This window comes from Lipotes vexillifer, unplaced genomic scaffold (assembly GCF_000442215.2).
Source record: "Lipotes vexillifer unplaced genomic scaffold, Lipotes_vexillifer_v1.1 scaffold359, whole genome shotgun sequence".
Lineage (NCBI taxonomy): Eukaryota > Metazoa > Chordata > Mammalia > Artiodactyla > Lipotidae > Lipotes > Lipotes vexillifer.
In genome coordinates, this window is record NW_006778638.1 from 470,327 (window position 1) to 490,170 (window position 19,844).

Genomic DNA, 19,844 nt, shown 5'->3' on the forward strand with positions numbered 1-19,844 from the left:
TATATATATATATATATATATATACACATATATATAGAATCAATATGCTGTGCACCTGACACTAATATAATATTAAAGTCAATTATACTTCAATAAAAAGATATAGATATCTAATATATTAATATATATGTATTAGATAGGATTAGATTAGATATATATATGTATATATCTAATATATATTACATCTATATTAGATATGATAATATAAAATAAAAACAAAACTAATAAAATGTAGCACTTTCTCCTGTCCAGTAACAATATGCACAAGTGAGGAAAGGCACACACTAAGTGGGTTTATCTTCAGTCTAAATTTATTAATAGTTAATGGCATTCGCATAGCACAAGGAGATCCGCTCGGTGCTTTGTGACCACCTAGGGGGTGGGATAGGGAGGGTGGGAGGGGGGAGACGCATGAGGGAAGAGATATGGGGACATATGTATATGTATAGCTGATTCACTTTGTTACAAAGCAGAAACTCACACACCATTGTAAAGCAATTATACTCCAATAAAGATGTTAAAAAAAATAGTTAATGGCATTAACTGCTGTAAAATAGATTCAAATACCAGCTTTGTTCTGAAGCCTATGCTAGGTATTGTAAAAATATAAATAATCATGGTCCTTACCCTTGGAGAATTTAGTCTTTTGAAAAAAACAGGACCCTGTACATACAAAAAAAAATTAATAACCAGTAATAGTAGATTGTAACTATAAATAGAAGTCTCCACCATTTTAACAATCTTATTACACTACCCTACAATATTATGAGGCAGCATATAATTATATACTAAGACCATCAATTAGGAAGTACAGAGAGCCACTCAAGTGCTCTAAGAGACCTCTTGCAGATAAGAGGTGGGTATGGGAATTAGATGGATGTAATTTTATTTTTTTTATTATTATTATTTTTTGCGGTACGCGGGCCTCTCACTGCTGTGGCCTCTCCCGTTGCAGAGCACAGGTTCCAGACGCGCAGGCTCAGCGGCCATGGCTCACGGGCCCAGCCACTCCGCGGCATGTGGGATCTTCCCGGACCGGGGCACGAACCCACGTCCCCTGCATTGGCAGGCATACTCTCAACCACTGCGGCACCAGGGAAGCTGGATGGATGTAATTTTAAATCTTGCTCCACCTATTCACTAGTTGATAATCCTTGAGTGAATTATCATTTCTGTACTACAGTTTTCTTGGTTATATCTCATAGTATATCTCAGGTATAGCTCAGTTATATCTCGGGGAAATAAGACCACCTAAATTACACGGTTGTTGTCAGACAGAGAAAGAAATACTGTATAATATTACTGAGATGGGGAATCTAAAAAGAATACAAATGAACGTATATGTGAAACAGAAACAGACTCACAGACATAGAAGATAAATTTGTGGTTACCAAAGGGAAGAGGGAAGGAGCAAATTAGGGGTATGGGATTAACAAATACAAACTACTATGTATAAAATAGGTAAGCAATAAGGATATACTGTATAGCACAAGGAATTATAGCCCTTATCCTAGTAACCTATGATGGAGTATAATCTGCAAAAATACTAAATCACTATGCTGTTCACCTGAAACTAGTATAATATTGTAAACCAGCTATACTTTAATTTTTTAAAACATCCCATGGTTGTTGAGAGGATTAAGTAAGCAATTCAGTGTTAAGCACTTTGTAATCCAAAAGAGTAATCCCCTTCCCTGACACCCTAGATGGATGACGAAAACACTAAATAAAAATATTAATTTAAATTAAATAACTAAATTCTTATGCTTTGTAACTTTCTACATATAATAACAAATCTACTGGAATTACTTGGAATTCAGGAAATGAGCATCACTCAATAATTCTTTGTAGTAGAGGGAGAACTGATGTGATATTTATGACACAGCGGCCAGTATAGAACACCTCCAAGATAAATCCATTCCAGGTAATGCCAGAATTAAATATACATTTCTTTTGCATTTATTTCTCATCTCATGTTTCCCCGTTATACTTCATATCTCATCCTCCTTCAAATATGTATATAGCTTCAATAAAATTAACCTTTCTTGCTTACCCAGTAAGGCTCATCAACATAAAATGTCACATTCAGTAGAAATAAAAACTGATTCCAGAAACATTAAAATGTGAAAGTCTTCCCTGACGTTTCTTGGAGAGCAGGAAAGGGGAAATTATATCACATACCACACACACACACACACACACACACGCGCGCGCACACACAGAGTCTCTTGTTCCTAAAATCCTCTTAACCCATCAATTTCACCCAAATCTCAACCTCACTTGACTGTTTCATAATCTCTCATTTCTGTTTCTCCAGTCTCCTCCCTGCCTGGAACTCTCCTGCTCTCCTACTTCCATTTTCAACACCTATCCTTCAGCTAGATCTTTTCTTTCAGGGATAACTTCAGGTATTTCTCACCTGGATCAATTTAACCTTGCTACTCTCCACCCATTAGTAGATAAGTACAACAAAAATACTAGAGCCAAACAGTACAAACAGAACAGTCCTTAGACTGTAGTAAGAAAAAGGATATAGATACTTAGAGTTTAGCAGTATTCTCCCAGTACTCATGAAAATAAGACGTTTTCAATCAGTAGTGTTCCAGGTACCGATCAGTAAAACACTAAAATGTTACTGCAATGTCATTATTAAAATAATAAAGATATCCTGAGAAATCAAATTAGCATTCATCTGACATCTGACTTGACAAAGGCTTAAGGGAGCGTAATTCTGCTATAAAAGAGGATTACAACTATTTTGTTTTGCCTCCAAAATATCATTTCATATAAACACATGGTACATAAAGTTGGAATTATATTTATGACATAATTACAGGCATATTAATAGAAATATGTTTACAAGTATAGTCCTTTTTCAAATTAGATACTGTTGATAATAACAATCTACATATAAAAATACTCAATATTGTTCATATTTATAGGCCATAAAATGCAGAGGATAAGATATACTCCTACTTTCTCGTAAATGTGAAATAATGACATTTATATGAAAGCATCAATACAGTTTAAATCCTCACGAGGTCATAAGATATTGCAGTGGGTAGAAGAGTTCAGCTTTAAAGAAAATGTAGATATTCTTTCATTTTAAAAAGAATTGGAGCTTCCCTGGTGGCGCAGTGGTTGAGAGTCCGCCTGCCGATGCGGGGGACACGGGTTCGTGCCCCGGTCTAGGAAGGTCCCACATGCCGCGGAGCGGCTGGGCCCGTGAGCCATGGCCGCTGAGCCTGCGCGTCCGGAAGCCTGTGCTCTGCAACGGGAGAGGCCACAACAGTGAGAGGCCCGCGTACAACCACCAAAAAAAAAAAATTGAACAAGCTTCCGAAATGCCTAACCAAAACACAATGGTAGAAAGAAAAGAACTGCGTCTCTTCTATCAACCAAAAAGTTGGTTTAAAAAAAAAGCTTAGTAGTAGAACAAATAAAAGAAAATGAAATTCAGTATCTAGGATGAGAATTTTTTCTAAGTTCAGCATTAACATTGAAGAAATATTGAATTATGCTGCTTTGAAAGAACTGGATTCCACGTGCTGAAATTTTTCTTAAAATGAATTTTTTTCGAGCGTGTACAGTAGCAGTCTGTATTTGTTATGAGTTGCAGGAAGCTGTATTCCAACTTATACAAGAGAAGAATTGCAGAAAAATATAACTTGGGAAAGAATGATGAATTTTATGACCTGCTTGCATAGCTGAAGAGAATAAATGCCTACCCACTTTTGCAAAGGGACGATGCTGCTGACAGCAAGTAGCCAACATTTTATCACTTTTGATAAATTTTAGATGTGAATGGTGAATACATAGGGTGAGGACGGTCAGCTAAAAAGTCAAATAGGATTTCTCAGAATTGCTTCTGAAAAAGCTTTGTTCTGCTTGAGGCAAAGAGTATAGCAGGCTTTGCAAGGCAGCCTCAAATCTAGCTTTGCCCCATCTTTCTTCCTGTGAACTCTACAGCTTTACTGTCTTAACAATGAGCTTGGGGATTAGCCACATACCTACTTGCAGCACCTTTTTGTGGTCATCATATTTCCCATCATTTATTGTCCCTTACTATACATGAACCAGACACATGTCACGTGTCCCTATGCCCTTTTTCCCATTTCTGTTTTTTTTTTTTTTGCGATACGCGGGCCTCTCACTGTTGTGGCCTCTCCCGTTGCGGAGCACAGACTCTGGACACGCAGGCTCAGCAGCCATGGCTCACGGACCCAGCCCCTCCGCGGCATGTGGGATTTTCCCGGACCGGGGCACGAACCTGTGTCCCCTGCATCAGCAGGCGGACTCTCAACCACTGCGCCACCAGGGAACCCCTTCCCATTTCATTTTTATGGCAACTCTTAGGTTTCATTATTCCCGCTGGACAAGGAAGGATAGGAGAAGCCAAGGGAAATTAAGTGACTGTCGAAGTCACACACCTTGTTCAGGGCAAAGGTGGGTTTCAGATCTCAAGCCCTCTCTTCACTCCAGCTGCCTCACTGGGAGCAGTTGTTAACTGTGTTTTGCTACAGACATTTCTTTATCTTATATGCAACTATACTGAGGTCTTCTTTTAGGCCAGAACCACGTTTCATGTACTTTGTCACCCTCACAGCATCGTGAGGCCGGCAGTAATGATACTATTGGATAACGTGTATTGAGTGTAGTGTGCCGAGTGCAGTGACAGCTGTCCCAAACACCTTGAGAAGATTATCACCCCCATTTCCACAGCTGGGAAAGGAAGGCAGGGAAGGAAAGCCACATGCAGCCAGTAGGTGCTAAGGCCAGGATTTGAAACAAATCAGTCCTGGAGCCCTCTTAGGCAACCTCTATACCTACAGTCTCCCTTGGACATAAGTAGGGGCTCTGATTGTGTTCAGTAATTTGATGAGCTAAGGATGAAGAGAAGCCACAGCATTACAAGAAGCAAGATGCCACAGCATTTCACTATAGCCACGGCCTGTAGACTTCAAAAGTCACTCAAAGAATAAAGAGCAAATCAGACAAGATTAATATTTGCTAACAATATCTTACATGAGTTAGCACTTCAGTTTTGCAATACTTTAATTCAATCTTTACAATAATATCCCCATTTTGTGGATAAATAAACTCGTTTAGAAGGTTTAATAAATTGTTAAGGTTGAATAGATCCTGAGCTAGAGCCTAAGTAAGTCTTCAGCTCTTACTCATATTTTTTCCATTATCCCAAGGTAATATCTACTCATCTTAAGTCAGTATTGTGGCCAAAAAAGCAACAGAACATATAAATGAATGCAGAGGAAACATTCACCTGCCTCCTTTTTCTCCTTGCATAGAGAGAGGTGATTACCTGTCGTCATGCAGTTGACCTTATGAAGGATAGAGGTAGGTGGGGCTGCTTAAATTTTGCCTGGGAGCCAAGCAATTACAGTTGTGCCACTAACTAGTGCCATTTTGAAACTATCGCCATATCTACAGCTATGGGATAAGGGCTAAGTGAGATAAGTAGGCCACTTCAAAGCACCCAGAAATACCAGTCTGCAACATAAAAGGAAGTTAGTAAATTTAGTGAAGATAATCGGTGAGCTCAATCTGGCTGCAACATCTGGACTCCTAAGCCCCACTCTTAAGCTAGTCTCAATGGGAAGCCAGCTGAGCCACTGACAGATCCAGGGGGTATCATTTGCAGCTGGTGACAGCTCCTCCCTGCTCAGCCACCAGAAGATAAGCATTTATAGAACACTAACTGCTACATATAACTACATGCATGCATTAAATGAGACACCTCTCTCCCTCAAAAAACTTAAATATAGTTGGGAAGAAATGATTAGCAGCGAACCCAACAGTAGAGGAATAAGGGCTAAGCTTTGTGAAACAAGCCAGGAACATGACTGTGTCTTTGAAAGGAGAAGAGACTCAAAGCCCTTTGCGATGGAAACCATTAAGTTTGAGTCACTTCTGTTTTTAGGGAGATGCGAACTCAGCCTTATGGAATTGCATGAGTCAACCATTGGAGACATTTCTGAATTGTCACCACATCCTCGTACACAGATCCTCTGTCCTGCTCTACACATTATTACTTGGCCAACTTTTTGAAATTGTGAGCAATATCCCAAACCACAAGTACACTTTTTTATGAATGTATTTAGGCTGAATAAATCTAGAGAAAACAGAACGTGAAGGAAAGCCCACATTGTGCCTTTAAGTATTATGTATTATCAAGTTATGATTTTAAAAATAATATCAGCAATTGATAATGCCAAATTCTGATTCATATTTATCTTTGCAGATCAAACACTTGATACCATTTTACCTTCGTTTTTTTACTGGGAGTGTTTATGACCAAGTCTTGTAGTACTTGCTGCCACCAAGAAAATAAGAAGCATAGGTTGTTCTGATCTCACTCAACCAGTTATACCAACATGTAATCTTTCTCATATCTTAGGAATGAGTATCATGAATTCAAAAGGGGCTCCAGATGGCGTCCCAAAAGCTCATATTTTATGAATCACCTATTCTGCCTAGTCATAAAATATATATTTTTTATATATATTTAAAATAGATCTTCCTTGTAGTATGGGGAAAAGCTAAGTTTGCTCAAATAGTTTGACAATTTGAAATTCAAATGATGAGTTGCTTTATGAATCACATTATATATAACATTTTGTGTCTATCATGTAAATATTATGAAATACCAAGATTTGGAAAGAGGAAACAACTTACAAAGCAGAAAATATGAAGAGGAAGTTTTCCTTTCTTTAAAAATGTAATGCCTTAAAATAATTTGTTTAAAAGAAGGTAGGTAAAGAAAGCCCTTAGTGCAGAAAACACAAAAAAATGAATCTGCATGTAATGAGGAAGTTAATTCATTTATGGACAATATTTGCTAAATCTGTAGAATCATAGAATTCCAGAGCTTGGAAATACCAACTATCAATGAAAAAAAGGTCCAGAAAAATTAAATGACGTGCTCAAGTTCTTAACAGAAAAATTTTAAGTTTTGAGAAGACCTCAAAGGTCATATAATCCAGTCACCATCTAATACTTATTTTCCTACCTGAAACATGGGGTTAATTAAGACTTGAGCTACTATCCAAGAGCATAGTTTAATCGCAACACATTACATAATTTTGTAAAGTAAAAGAGAAATGCCATTCTTCATGAAAATTTTGTCAATGGAGGAATTCTACAAGTAATATATGGTATGTATATATTGCCTTGGTCAGCAGAAGCAGCAAGTACCACCATTCTGGGTGCATTCCAAGAATTTTGTATGTGTGCGTGAGGCACTGGTCTTCACATGCAGATGAATTTGCTTCCCAAGAAGGATGAAAGTGTGTGAAGCCCTCCGAAAAGCTGTTCCAAGTGCTCTGGAAGAGGAGATCAATGGTCCTTAGGTTTTAGGAAAGGAAAAAAAAAAAACACTGCCACAATGCAAATAAATTGCTTTGTATCACCCAACATCAAAAATGCACAACAAGATTTAGAAGCAGGAGAGTCAAATATCAAAGAAAGATGATTTTTTTTTAAGCCTTTCTCACTTCCACTCATTACACCTTTCTCCCATTGCTGTTTTCCCCTCTGTTCCTGTCATCACCACCACCACACCATCTGCCATCCCCAAAGCGGGGGAAGGCCTTTAAAAAAACTAAGGTTATTAAGTTTGATTTCTTCATGTATAAAATGAGACTATCATTAGATTATTTAGATCATTTCTGCTGTTCCTTCCAGTTCTACAATGCTAAGGCTAGTGATTCCAATTGCATGAGACAAAAGGCAGACTTACTAATAATCTAAACATATTTATATTGATGACCTTAAAGTAACTCTTTGAGAAACTACTCACCAATCCAGGTCAACCAGATTTCATTAAAGTAGAAAAACAAAATGCATAACCAAAACAAACTAAAAACCTCATAATATATTTCCTCAAAGTATGAACAAACCCTCCTGATCACTCAGGTATTTTTATTTGTATCTTATAGGTTAAGCATGTTATGAAATCCACCTGTAAGAGAACATACGGTTACTTCTTAAATCTTTCTGGGTTTTTTTGTGATGTGTATTGCTTATTTCAAATAAATCCAAACCCAAATTTCAGTCTCTTTATCCTTCCTGTAGCCATTTACTTTATTACAAAAAAAAGGCAAAGTGATACTTTGGCATGCAAAGCACAATAACTTAACAAAACTACATTTATCATAGCATGAGCATACAAAACTTCTGCATCACTGAAAATTACCATTTCTTAGAAGAGCTTTTATTTCCAGAAGAAACAAAATGCATGTGAAAGAAAGAAAATTTAGAAATACTTTTCTTGGACCGAGTTGTCTTTTATATTTTAATCTTGTTTGTAACAGTGATGACACAAAATGGACTGTGGAATTCAGAAACTCCCGACGTTTTTCTTACTTTCTTTTTACACTGCTTTTCATTCCTGGCAGAAAATTATACTAATTCAAGTTCTAGTATATGATGGGATGAATCCTATTTCAGAAAATGAGTCTTTACATGGCAAAGCTTGAGGAGTAGCATTTTGATTTCCAAAACAAAAAAGCAGTTTTCATGGCATATCTACGTTAACCTGAGGATTTCTTCCACGCTATTTAGCTGCCTCAAGAATGGACGCTGAAGATTATTACACAGTGGAAGCCGTAATAGGAAGAGGTTTCACACTCATCTCAAAGGCTCCAGTACTCTCACTTACTCGCAGAGATACTCAGTCATTGGTATTGCTCAATTTTTTAAATATCAGTGGCAATTCTAAACCTTGACAATATTTACATTTCCTATATTTTTAAATATATATTTGTTCATTCTATTCTCTTTGACACAAAGTGACTGTAGGACACATTACGTAAGTGTGACTAACAAGACTTGTTTTCATTCAGGGGAAAAAATTTACCTGACTGCTCAGTTTTTGTTCACTAAACCAGTTACCTAAGCTTTTAATACACAGGTTTTGAATGGATGACTAAAACCAAACTCTAATAAATATGATTTAAAAATCCAACTTTTAGAGCACTATTGAGTAAATGTTATATACTGTTGCATTTTACAAAGATTCATTAAGACTCTAGAATTCTTAGGTTTGGGGAAACAAGCAAAATGCGGGCTCCTACATGAGGCTTTTGTGGCCTTTTCCTGAAATATTGTCTATTAATCATTTATATGCCGTTCATTTCCTAAGAAAGAATTTAGAAAAACTGCTCTAAGGACAATCTGTATACTACCCAGATAAGGATTCTATTCAATGGAAACTTAATAAGTATTATTTGGCAATAACAGCAAGTTAAACACTTCTTTTATTCGCAGTTGATGCTAGTAACTATTACTAGTAAGGATTTTGTAAGACGCACTCAGAACTAAAATAACAGCATGGGACTCTTTAAATGTGTAGAAACTTTACACCATTCCAAGGGAGTTGAGGTTTATGGGCAAAACTTCAAGAACTATGCTTTCGACTTTTGGCAAATTTTCTGATAAGGCTTATCACACAAATTACTGCAGAGTCCCCACTTAATCTGACTGTGTTTCTTCTCAGTGTTCTGTATTAATTAGCATATTCCATTATCTGAATACAGGCAACCCCATCTTGTAATGATAGAGAGGATTCCCTTTGAAATCATTGTTTGTATTCTCAGCATCTAAACCACTGGTCAATTCGTGGGGAAATTCAACTGACCTATTAAGTGAGATAAAGTCATGTGAATCTTACATTACAGGTTTTTTGCTTTGCGCTTGTAATAAAAGTCTTGCATTTTTCATTTCTGAAAGTTCCTGCTTTCACTGAGAACATAATAAGGAATTCACCATATATGCAGTTTTATACTTCCTTATGCAACACAAAAACATGAATCATAGTCAGACTTAATTCTAAAATCCATGTGAAGGAGAAGCCAGGGCTTATTTTCTAGAGAAAGGCTACATGTTACTGCAAAGTGAAAAAGGAAACCAACATCCTCATCATCGATGACCAAAACATTTTTGATTCTATAATTCATACCACAAAGGCAATAGTCAGTCTCTATAAGAAGTATGTTTTGCTGAATTAAGAATGGATGCAAAGTATTTTTTTACTCTTCAACCAAAAAATTAAAAAATAATGGGAAGAGATTTAAATCACTTGGGTGTCACATTCAGCCATTGTGGAGGCACAATTCAGAGAACATCATGGCAGCCCTCAAATGGAGGTTGCCTCCCCATCAGGAGACTGAAGGGAAGGGGAGAAAAGAATCATTCCTTTACGAGAACTCCACTCAGCCAGATGCATGGTCTCTCTGTCCTTTCACTCTGGCTTTTCTCATTTAAGTCCCACCCAATTTAGCTATCATCCTAGGCTTGTGACTACTACTGGTGACTTAAGAAAAAGACATCCCTCAGTACCCAGAATTAGGCTTGCTGATAAGATCTTGAATTGCAGACAGAATAAAGTGCTCCCATTACCCCTGTAAACCACAGTGTAGTTTGGTCTCCATGTAGAACTACAAGAATTTCTTTACCAGGGGAAAGAAAAGAACAAGGCTCTGCATGATACAGCAGAATTCTCATTAAACTCAACAGGTGCTTGACCTGGAATCAAGAGTAAGGTAAGGTCCCAAATTGATACAATTTACTGCTTTTATTACAATTTTGATCACAAGGACTGATTCATGTCACCCAATTTCTTTTCCTTGTCACAATTGTTTTTCCAAGAATCAATGGAATTGAAATTTAAGAGCCTCATACGTTTCTGTAAAATCCAATGATGGGTTGTACAGCTTTGACCTTCTTAAATGTTCCTTTATTTGATTTGATATCTATTCCTACAGAAAAAGTATGCTGCTCTGGCTGATCAAAATATTAATCTTTCAGAACCTCCCTGGTTATTATAGCTTAGGAGATCATAATCCTTGTGGGGAGATGTGAGTGGAATAAATACAGACCGAATCCATATTTATTTGGATTAGCATTACATCATCATGGCAGAAATATCTAGAACATTACTTCATATCAGTGATCTTCTGGGATGTTAAAATAGATGTTGAAAAATTTGAGATTTCTTTTTCATGTAAATGTTGAATTCTCAATTACATATTCATCAAGCTAAGGTTTTTTTAGGGTCCAAATTGAAGCCAGTATAGTATGCAAATGTTTTAAATAGAATCATTTTAGTCTATTTCATCTTTCAAGAGGAAAATCACAGTGATGGCACTCCTGAAAGTATTTCTAAACGGGATGATAGGTTTGACTTTTAGAAGATAATCTGACCTCAGGCTCTAGGACCTCAAAGCAATCAGACTACCAAACACAATACACGTACGTACACACACACACACACACACACACACAATAACACAATACGGCCAAAATCAAGTTAAGATGAGCTGCGGGAGCTTAATTTATGACATGGATAAAGAAGGCATCAAAAAAAGAGCTTATAGGTAACGGATTCCCGTCTATTTAAGACACATAATAGGAGGCACAGAGAGAAGTCAGATCTAGGAGATCAGTGGTAGAATGTGGGTTCAGTGTTTAATGATTGTGGGTGTGTCTTGAGTCTTTTTAGAATCAATTAGCAGAGTACCCTGTTTCTCCCATTATCTGTCATTTAAACCCTGGCAACAGCAACGAGGACTACCAGGAATGTCCAAAACTATCGCTCCCAACTTGCCAGATCCTAAAGATGCCCCTACCTGGAAATGACAACGTTTTTTCCCAAAGAAAGAGGTGCTGCTTTTTTTTTTTTTTTTTTTTTTGCGGTAAGCGGGCCTCTCACTGTTGTGGCCTCTCCCGTTGCGGAGCACAGGCTCCGGACGCGTAGGCTCAGCGGCCATGGCTCACGGGCCCAGCCGCTCCGCGGCACGTGGAATCTTTCCGGACCGGGGCACGAACCCGTGTCCCCTGTATCAGCAGGCAGACTCTCAACCACTGCGCCACCAGGGAAGCCCGAAAGAGATGCTTTTAATTCACTGTTTATATAAATTGGAAAGCTTCAAATAAAAAAATGTCAATGAAATCTCTTAGAAAGCAATGCAAATCTACTTGCTGTAAAATCATTGCAAGGAACTTATATCCTGCATTCTGTATATCATCTAACTTTGTCCTTTACTTCTTGCCAGAGACCTTTCAAAAGAAGAAATTTAGGTTGACTCCAAACTGAGTATCTTAGGACTTGCCAAGAAACCCCACCCCTACCCCCTACTGGACTAAAGTGATCAATGATTGCAGGTAAAACATGAGAAAGGAAAGGAGGAAAATCGGTGTGCTAACAGACCCTGAGCATCCCTCACCGGAGCCCCCAAAACACAAGTCCACGGTCAGGCAACGAGTGCCTTGAACGACTCTGTTCTTATTGTTAACACTGCTATGTGGGAACACAGACCAGTAGCGCATCCAGAGATTATGAGATATTTTCTTCCAAAGTAGTATATTAATGACATTTTCAGAGCATTCCTTAACTGTCTTTCACATGTTAACAGGAAGTCTAATACATATTCTTTTTTATACTCTGCATTAGCCAAAACTGAGTCAAATAAATTTTTTCCCAGAATGAATAAATGGAAGATATTTTTGTGATACTACTGATTCTAAATCAAATAACAACAAAGTAAATACGAGAACTCATATTGATGGTCGTTCCCACACAAGCCAGGTGAAATAGAAAACTGAACATTTTAAAAACACTTATTTTTAATTATTCAAGCCTTTGAAAAGTAATGGAGTATATTGTCATGAATAATATATATTATTGTCTTGTTGAAATGCAAAGTGTATAAAATTAAGATGTATTTGAAATTTTGAGCAAAGGGCTTAGAGCTTGTGATATATATTTAGAAGAATGGGAGAAATAATTTTATATGTATATACATATATATGTGTGTGTGTCTATTTCATATTTTACTAAGTAAACAAAATCTCTGCTATTTTAATCTATCCCAAGATCTAATCTGATAATTAAATCTCTAGTATGGATTGTATTGTTCTCCTCAACCACTCTTTGTTCCTCGAGGGAGAAGTACAATCTCCAGATTCACACACACAGGAAAAAGCCAAAAAAAAAACATTTGAGAAAATTTAGGTGATTGCCTGCCGAAATATATCATCCTTAAAATAATAATCCATATCAGTGGATTACTTCATATCAGTGATCTGGGATGCAAAATAACTGATGCAAAAGTTTTTTTTTTCCTAAAATACCTAGATAATTACCACTTTCTCTTTTTACCTCATTACCTGGAATATGAGTGTGTAAGGATATATTTACTTATATAATAAAATATACATATACTCAAAGTTCCTTTTGAGAAACTGTTCCTGCATTTTCTAGCCATCTCTGTACCAAGTAAAATCCACAAGTAAAAGAAAAGTTACATTTTCTTTCTATAAACCCCTACACTTACCTATAGCCATGCAGTCAATAAAGTTAAACAACAAATGCCAAAGAAAAAGTGGGAAAGAAAAAAGTCTTGAACTCATCATTTAAAAAATAAGTAATAATATGCATTATTTTCTAGTTAGAAACAATATGTAGATGGTGAAGCTAAGTGTAATACACCTGAGAAAATTCTTGGGGAAGTGAATAACTAGCAGCAAAGAATTTAGAGTCAGGCAGACCTACATTCAAAGTAAACTCCACACTTTATCATCTACTGCACATTGGGCAAGCTATACCACTTCTCTGAGTCTTTTATTTCATCTGTAAATCTGGACTAATTATAGTACCTCTCATCGTATTGTTGAGATGATTAAATGAGAAAATACATGCAACCAGCTAGCACCATGCCTGGTACATTGTTTGTTCTCAACAAATCGCAGCTGTTGCCATTATTCATAGTTCATTGTAGCCATTTAGACGAATGGAAAAAATATCAGCGTTCATACACCATTAGGTTAAGTGGATATTGCTATAAAATTACGCATCATGTGGGTTGAATTTTAAATGAATTTACTAGAGAAATACACTTACCTGTAAACAATAATAAATACCAAATGCAAGCAACAATGAAAAACATTATATGGAATTACCTATCTCCTCCCACATCCTTACAAACATGCACGCTCTGCTTGGTGTTGTGTATAGTGAAAAGATAAATATATGCTGCTTTCCAAAAACCAATGAAGAAAATGATTGTCAATTCAAAGTATGAAATTTCAATACTGAAATCTTAATAACATGTTTCTAATAGCATTCACATTTGCTTGGGATTTGTTTTATTGTCAATAAAAAAGTTTATTCATATTATATATATTTCCATACCTCAACCCATGGTCTATTTTCTGCAAGGCCAGCTCATCCTAGATGAGCTGGACTCAGTTTTAGCGACCCTTTTTCTGGAAAGCTTCCCTTGGCTACCCATCCATGAGGATCTCTCACTCTTCCATCCGCCCTTGACTCCAAATTTAGTTATTCTTTTCTAACAATTCATCTTTCATAAAGTCCCCTGCATCTTCCCTTTCCTTTTCCTCTGCACTACCCTTTCCCCAAACCACACTGCATTACCTGCTGAACTTTATTCAACTGTTTCTTAAGTGTGTCTCCTAGCGATGGGTCTTTCCTGCATAAACCAGCCAAATAGGTCTAAGAAGAGCTTTTATCAGGTAATTCCACTTTCAAAACGTTCAATGGCTTCCTGTTGCTAGGATGACTTGTAATAGCCAAACGTTTCGACCGTGAATGGGGATGTTATTAATGGGCTTAAACCAGAACGATGCAAGCAAGCCAGGACTTACAGCGAACCAACCCATTGCCAACTCTGTGCTTTTCAAACTTCCTCACCTAAATATTCCTAAGGGTGGGCTCAAAACTAAACTCTCAAATTCAAATTTCTTTTAAGTTTACACATTTAAAATTCATGAAATTCTAACATTCTTGTATATATCCATGTTTGTTTTAATGTACACATAATGTTTTTAAGTCCCAGCAACCCTTTTACATGAGCAAAATTTCAAAACATCTTACCCAAAATCTTGGAGCCAAATTGACCTCAAAGAAGACTTACTATCAGGACACAACTTCTAAAAACCCTTTGTAGTGTAGTCTATGAAAAAGCTGTCTCCTGAAACACAGAGAAGGCCATTCGCAAAGACCTGGAAGTGAATTATGCTCCCTGAAGTTGAGTTGAGTCATCCATCCTTATGTAAACTCACTGTTCCACTCACAAAAGTTTTCCATATGGTCTCTTTATAAACCCATTTCCATGTCAACAATAACAAATATGCCTCCTCTCTTTGCTTTCCTCAACCCTACTCAGTCTTATGATACTGGTCCATTTGCTCTGGTTGCCATATAAAATACAAGATACCCAGTTAAATTTGAATTTCGCAAAAGCAAGGAATGGTTTTCAGTATGTCCCGTGCAATATTTGGATTAAAACTGAACTAGGTATTGGTATTTCTATTTGCTAAATCTGGCAACTCTAACTGTAAAGCCATTGCTGACCACCCTCCCCACAGCCCCAGGGCTTTGAGGTTCTTCTGAATTTCTAGTACAAATCATCTACCTCTATTTGACACTTACCTTATTTTGCATGTGTTTCTATCGCTTTTTATATCCATATACTTCATTTCACTGACTTGAAAGCTCCTTAAGAATGAGGACACACATATCTCTTTTTAATTTCATAATGCCTCACAGAAACTCTTGACCATAGGTGGTGATCGTAAATATTGATACTTGTCAATTGAGAGATTGACTTAAAACCAGGGCTTCCCAGGTGGCGCAGTGGTTGAGAGTCCGCCTGCCGATGCAAGCGACACGGGGTCGTGCCCCGGTCCGGGAAGATCCCACATGCCGCGGAGCGGCTGGACCCGTGAGCCATGGCCGCTGAGCCTGCGCGTCCGGAGCCTGTTCTCCGCAACGGGAGATCAGTGAGCAAAATAGCCAACAACTATTTATTAAGCAACTGCTTTCTGTTCCATTCAGAACTATGCTGTAAATTATTTCATAAATGAGTAAGATGCAACATTTGCCTTCAAAGAGTTTCGTTTAGTAAACAAAAATTACACATCAGAAACCAGTAGTGAATGGGCTGAAACAGTATATAATCAAGTATAACAGTGTATAATCATGATTATGTAGTATAGCCTACTAAGGACAACAGGGGATCAATGTGGGAGTACCCCGAAGAGGGGGAAACACTGAAGAGGGGTGATCTGCTTTGGGATTCAGATTTTGGAAAGGATGGAGATGAGTGGAGACGATTAGGAAGGGTAATGCCATCTGGGGAAAGTCTTGGGCAACTGCAGCAAGTGGGAAAGAGACCCATCTTCACAGTATTCCTTTGCTGCATGGAAACAATCAATTTGCTTGGGCTGTGGTGGCAACTGGTTTTACGGGGTTCCATAGGATTCAGAGCAACTATATCAGCGAAAATCTATGCAATGGCTACTACTGGATAGAGTCGTGCCATGTAGAGTCACGGGCCCTGATGTTTTAAAAAAATAATCAAAGTAAGGATGCCGTTAAAGAAATCACCCACGGAGATGAGCTGGGGTTTGTCCCCAGACCACCTAAAAGAGGAAAGAACAAACATTTTTATCAGTCACAGTTATGTATTACACATGGGCTCTAAATGTGTTGGTTCCTGACAACGTTTACACCTTTATCCATCTTAATTAGATCAGTGACCTTACTGAAAATTGGTGAACTTCATTTCCAGGAAACTGAGGACAGATGTTGAGGAATGATTTCTTCAGTAGGAATTCATTTTCTTTTAGAGCTTTAATCTGTTAACCTCTCTATAAAATGGAAAATCTTTTTATTGAAGTATAGTTGATTTACAATATTCTGTTAGTTTCAGGTGTACAGAAAAGTGATTCTGTCTTATATATTTTTTGGATTATTTTCCATTACAGGTTATTACAAGATATTGAATATTGTTCCCTGTGCTATACAGTAAATCCATGTTGCTTATCTATTTTATGCATAGTAGTTTTTAAACTGTTAATCCCATACTCTTAATTTATCCCTGCCCCCTCCCTTTCCCCTTTGGTAACCATAAGTTTGTTTTCTATGTCTGTGAGTCTGTTCCTGTTTTGTATATAGATTCATTTGTATTATTCTTTAGATTCCACACATATGAGACATCGTATAATATTTATCTTTGTTTGACTTACTTCATTTAGTATGATATTCTCTAGGTCCATCCAGGTTGCTGCAAATGGCAATATTTCTTTTTTATGGCTGAGTAATTTTCCATTATATATATATATATATATATATATATATATATACATATACACTCCCTACATCTTCTTAAACCAATCACTGGTTGATGGGAACTTGGGTTGTTTCCATGTCCTGGCTATTGTAAATAGTGCTGCTATGAACACTGGGGTGCATATATCTTTCCAAATTAGAGTTTTCATCTTTTCTGGATATCCAGGAATGGGATTGCTGGATCATACGGTAGTTCTATTTCAGTTTTTTTAAGGAAACACCATATTGTTTTCCATAGTGGCTGCACCAATTTACATCCCTACCAACAGTATAGAAAGGTTCCCTTTTCTATGAGACAGAATATCTTTTATTTTGCTTTTGGATTGCCCTTCCCTAATAAAGTTGATGTCTTTAACATGTGCGTCTAATATGTGCTTAATTTTGCAAAGTATTTTGGGTACCATTTGGCATCCTCTTACCAGGAAAAGGTACAAGCCTACAAAGGCTTGCTGTTTTGGTTTTAATCAGTTCATGGAATTAAATGCATTGAACCACAAAATGCTTTTATGTGACAGATATTGTGATTCACGCTGAACATCCATGTGAAGATAGGCTTGGACCTTCATAAGTGACATAATTTTATTAACTAAATAGACACATAGGACAAAGAAATATGGTTTCAGCCTTCGAGAATTCCGAAGGCATCCAGTAAAATCTCTCAGAATGTGTGTTGGCAGGACTATTCTGGCACAAGGCAAATTTTGTTGCTTATTTTAAGGAAATAAGCTAAATAGCGATGGAGATTCTTTTAGAGAGATGCACTGGATGTACTAGGTTGAACCATACGCAGTATGACACTATTGGTCTTTGTGTATGGTTCAACGGTGTGCAAACATGTCCAGCCCTCTTGGCGCATTGAACCTCATTCTGAAAGTAGAGCTAGAAGAAAGCCTGTTGGCAATCTTAAGACAGATTGATTTACTACATTTTATCCAGAGATCCCAACTTTGTCACTGGCCATATATGACTTCAGCCTCTGTGGACCATTTCATTTGCAAAATTGATGGTACAATGGGTGGACAGTTGACTAAATGATCGCTTAGAATCTTCCCAACCTAAATTTCTGTAGCTCTAAAACATCCAGATACTGAATCTGTTTCCTACTGGCTAACCAAAGATGCGCCTGGCAATAATGCCCAAACAATCTTCTGCAGATTTTCGCCTTGCCAAGGTATTCCTCTTCCATGGGTTACGTAACGATCAGAAGACCCTGCCAAGAGGTACATGCCCCCTGTGAGGTTCAATATGTTAGGACATCACCATTTGTTTATACTTTCTCACGAGTCAGTGCACATTATCTCTATTATTTTTCTTCCATTTTCCTTAATTTATTAATTTTGCTAATTAAATAACCAACAAAGGTGAGAGGATCCCACCTCTTTATCCCCATCTGGTCGTCACTTGTCCCGGTGATGACCAACGTGATAAGAGGCCCTCTAAGGTTGACTGGACAGGAGACCTCTTGAAGGACAAAGGGGAAAATGAAATGGGGGGGGTGGGGGGAGTGAAGGGGGAGGAAGGTCTGAACTCCAGCAGCTGCTTGGCATCCAAACTGAGTGTGCAGAGAGGAAGAGACATCCTTATCAGATCTCAGGTCCAGGTTTTTGGTGTGTGTGGAAAGAGGGAGATAAAAAAAGTGCACTTGGGATGAAGAGAAATAAGCAACATTGGTCCCTGCAAGATATATCAATATTTTCTTAATAACTATCCTGATGAGTTCTCTGACTCTCTCCAAGTGTGTATGTGGCCATTCAGGGTCAACCAACAAAGGACACCTCCTGAAGCTGATTTATATACAACAGACCTGCGTGCACATGTACTGGAATGGACCTTTCTCTTTACCCATTTTGTCTTGTTTCTGCTTCCTCTGTATCTTTCCTGTCTCTCCCTCCTACCCTGCTGGATCTCATTTCCTTCTACCTTCCTTTCTTTCTCTAGCTCCCTTTCTCTCACTTCTTATCTAACCTGCAACAATTTGTGTTTTATGTCCTCCGTAATAAGGAATATGCACCCCAGAGTCCATTTCCGTCTTTCGTTCATTTATATTTTGTGAAAGAGAGCAGTGTCCCTGGCAACATTCATTCTGCAGGAGGCTGCAATTATTACTCAGGTTAAAAGAAACGTTCAGAGGAAATTCAGAAAATGATAGATACTAATCTTGAGCCTTTTGTTTCAGCCTACAAGGAAAAAATGAAGGAGCTGTCCATGCTGTCACTGATCTGCTCTTGCTTCTACCCGGAACCTCGCAACATCAACATCTACACTTACGATGGTAAGATGCCTACAATAGAAATGTCCCTGCTGGCTGGATCAGTTGGCAAAGCTTGGATATATTTGTTTCTGTCTCACAGTTCCTGATATAATTAAATCAATATTTTGTGGATATTACTGTTGACCTGCCAGGTCTAGCTAACGGGTCTTATTGATTGCCGTTTGCTCAAAACAGTATGAGTTTGACGCTAGTAACAGCACATTAATGTCTCTTAAGAAACATGGCTGAGTGCTTATTAGCCATCGCATACAGCATGTCAACATCCACAATATGTCCGAGGCTTTTCTTTGCAAATAACATGATATGCTAAGCTGTAATTAGAGATCACAATTTGCGAGAAAATGCTTTGTAGTTAAAAAACTCAGGAGAGAAAATCAACCACCATCACAGTTTTTTAGTGTA

General features: G+C 37.6%; 1 protein-coding gene across 1 annotated transcript in view; it reads left to right on the top strand.

Annotated features, from left to right (window-relative positions):
- The window catches only part of STMN2 (stathmin 2), a 54,114-nt gene that overhangs the window by 10,025 nt on the left and 24,245 nt on the right, over positions 1–19,844 (top strand). The window contains exon 2 of the mRNA XM_007451728.1: positions 19,347–19,442. Coding sequence (XP_007451790.1) covers positions 19,347–19,442 — 96 coding nt within the window. The remainder of the gene's footprint in view (positions 1–19,346; positions 19,443–19,844) is intronic.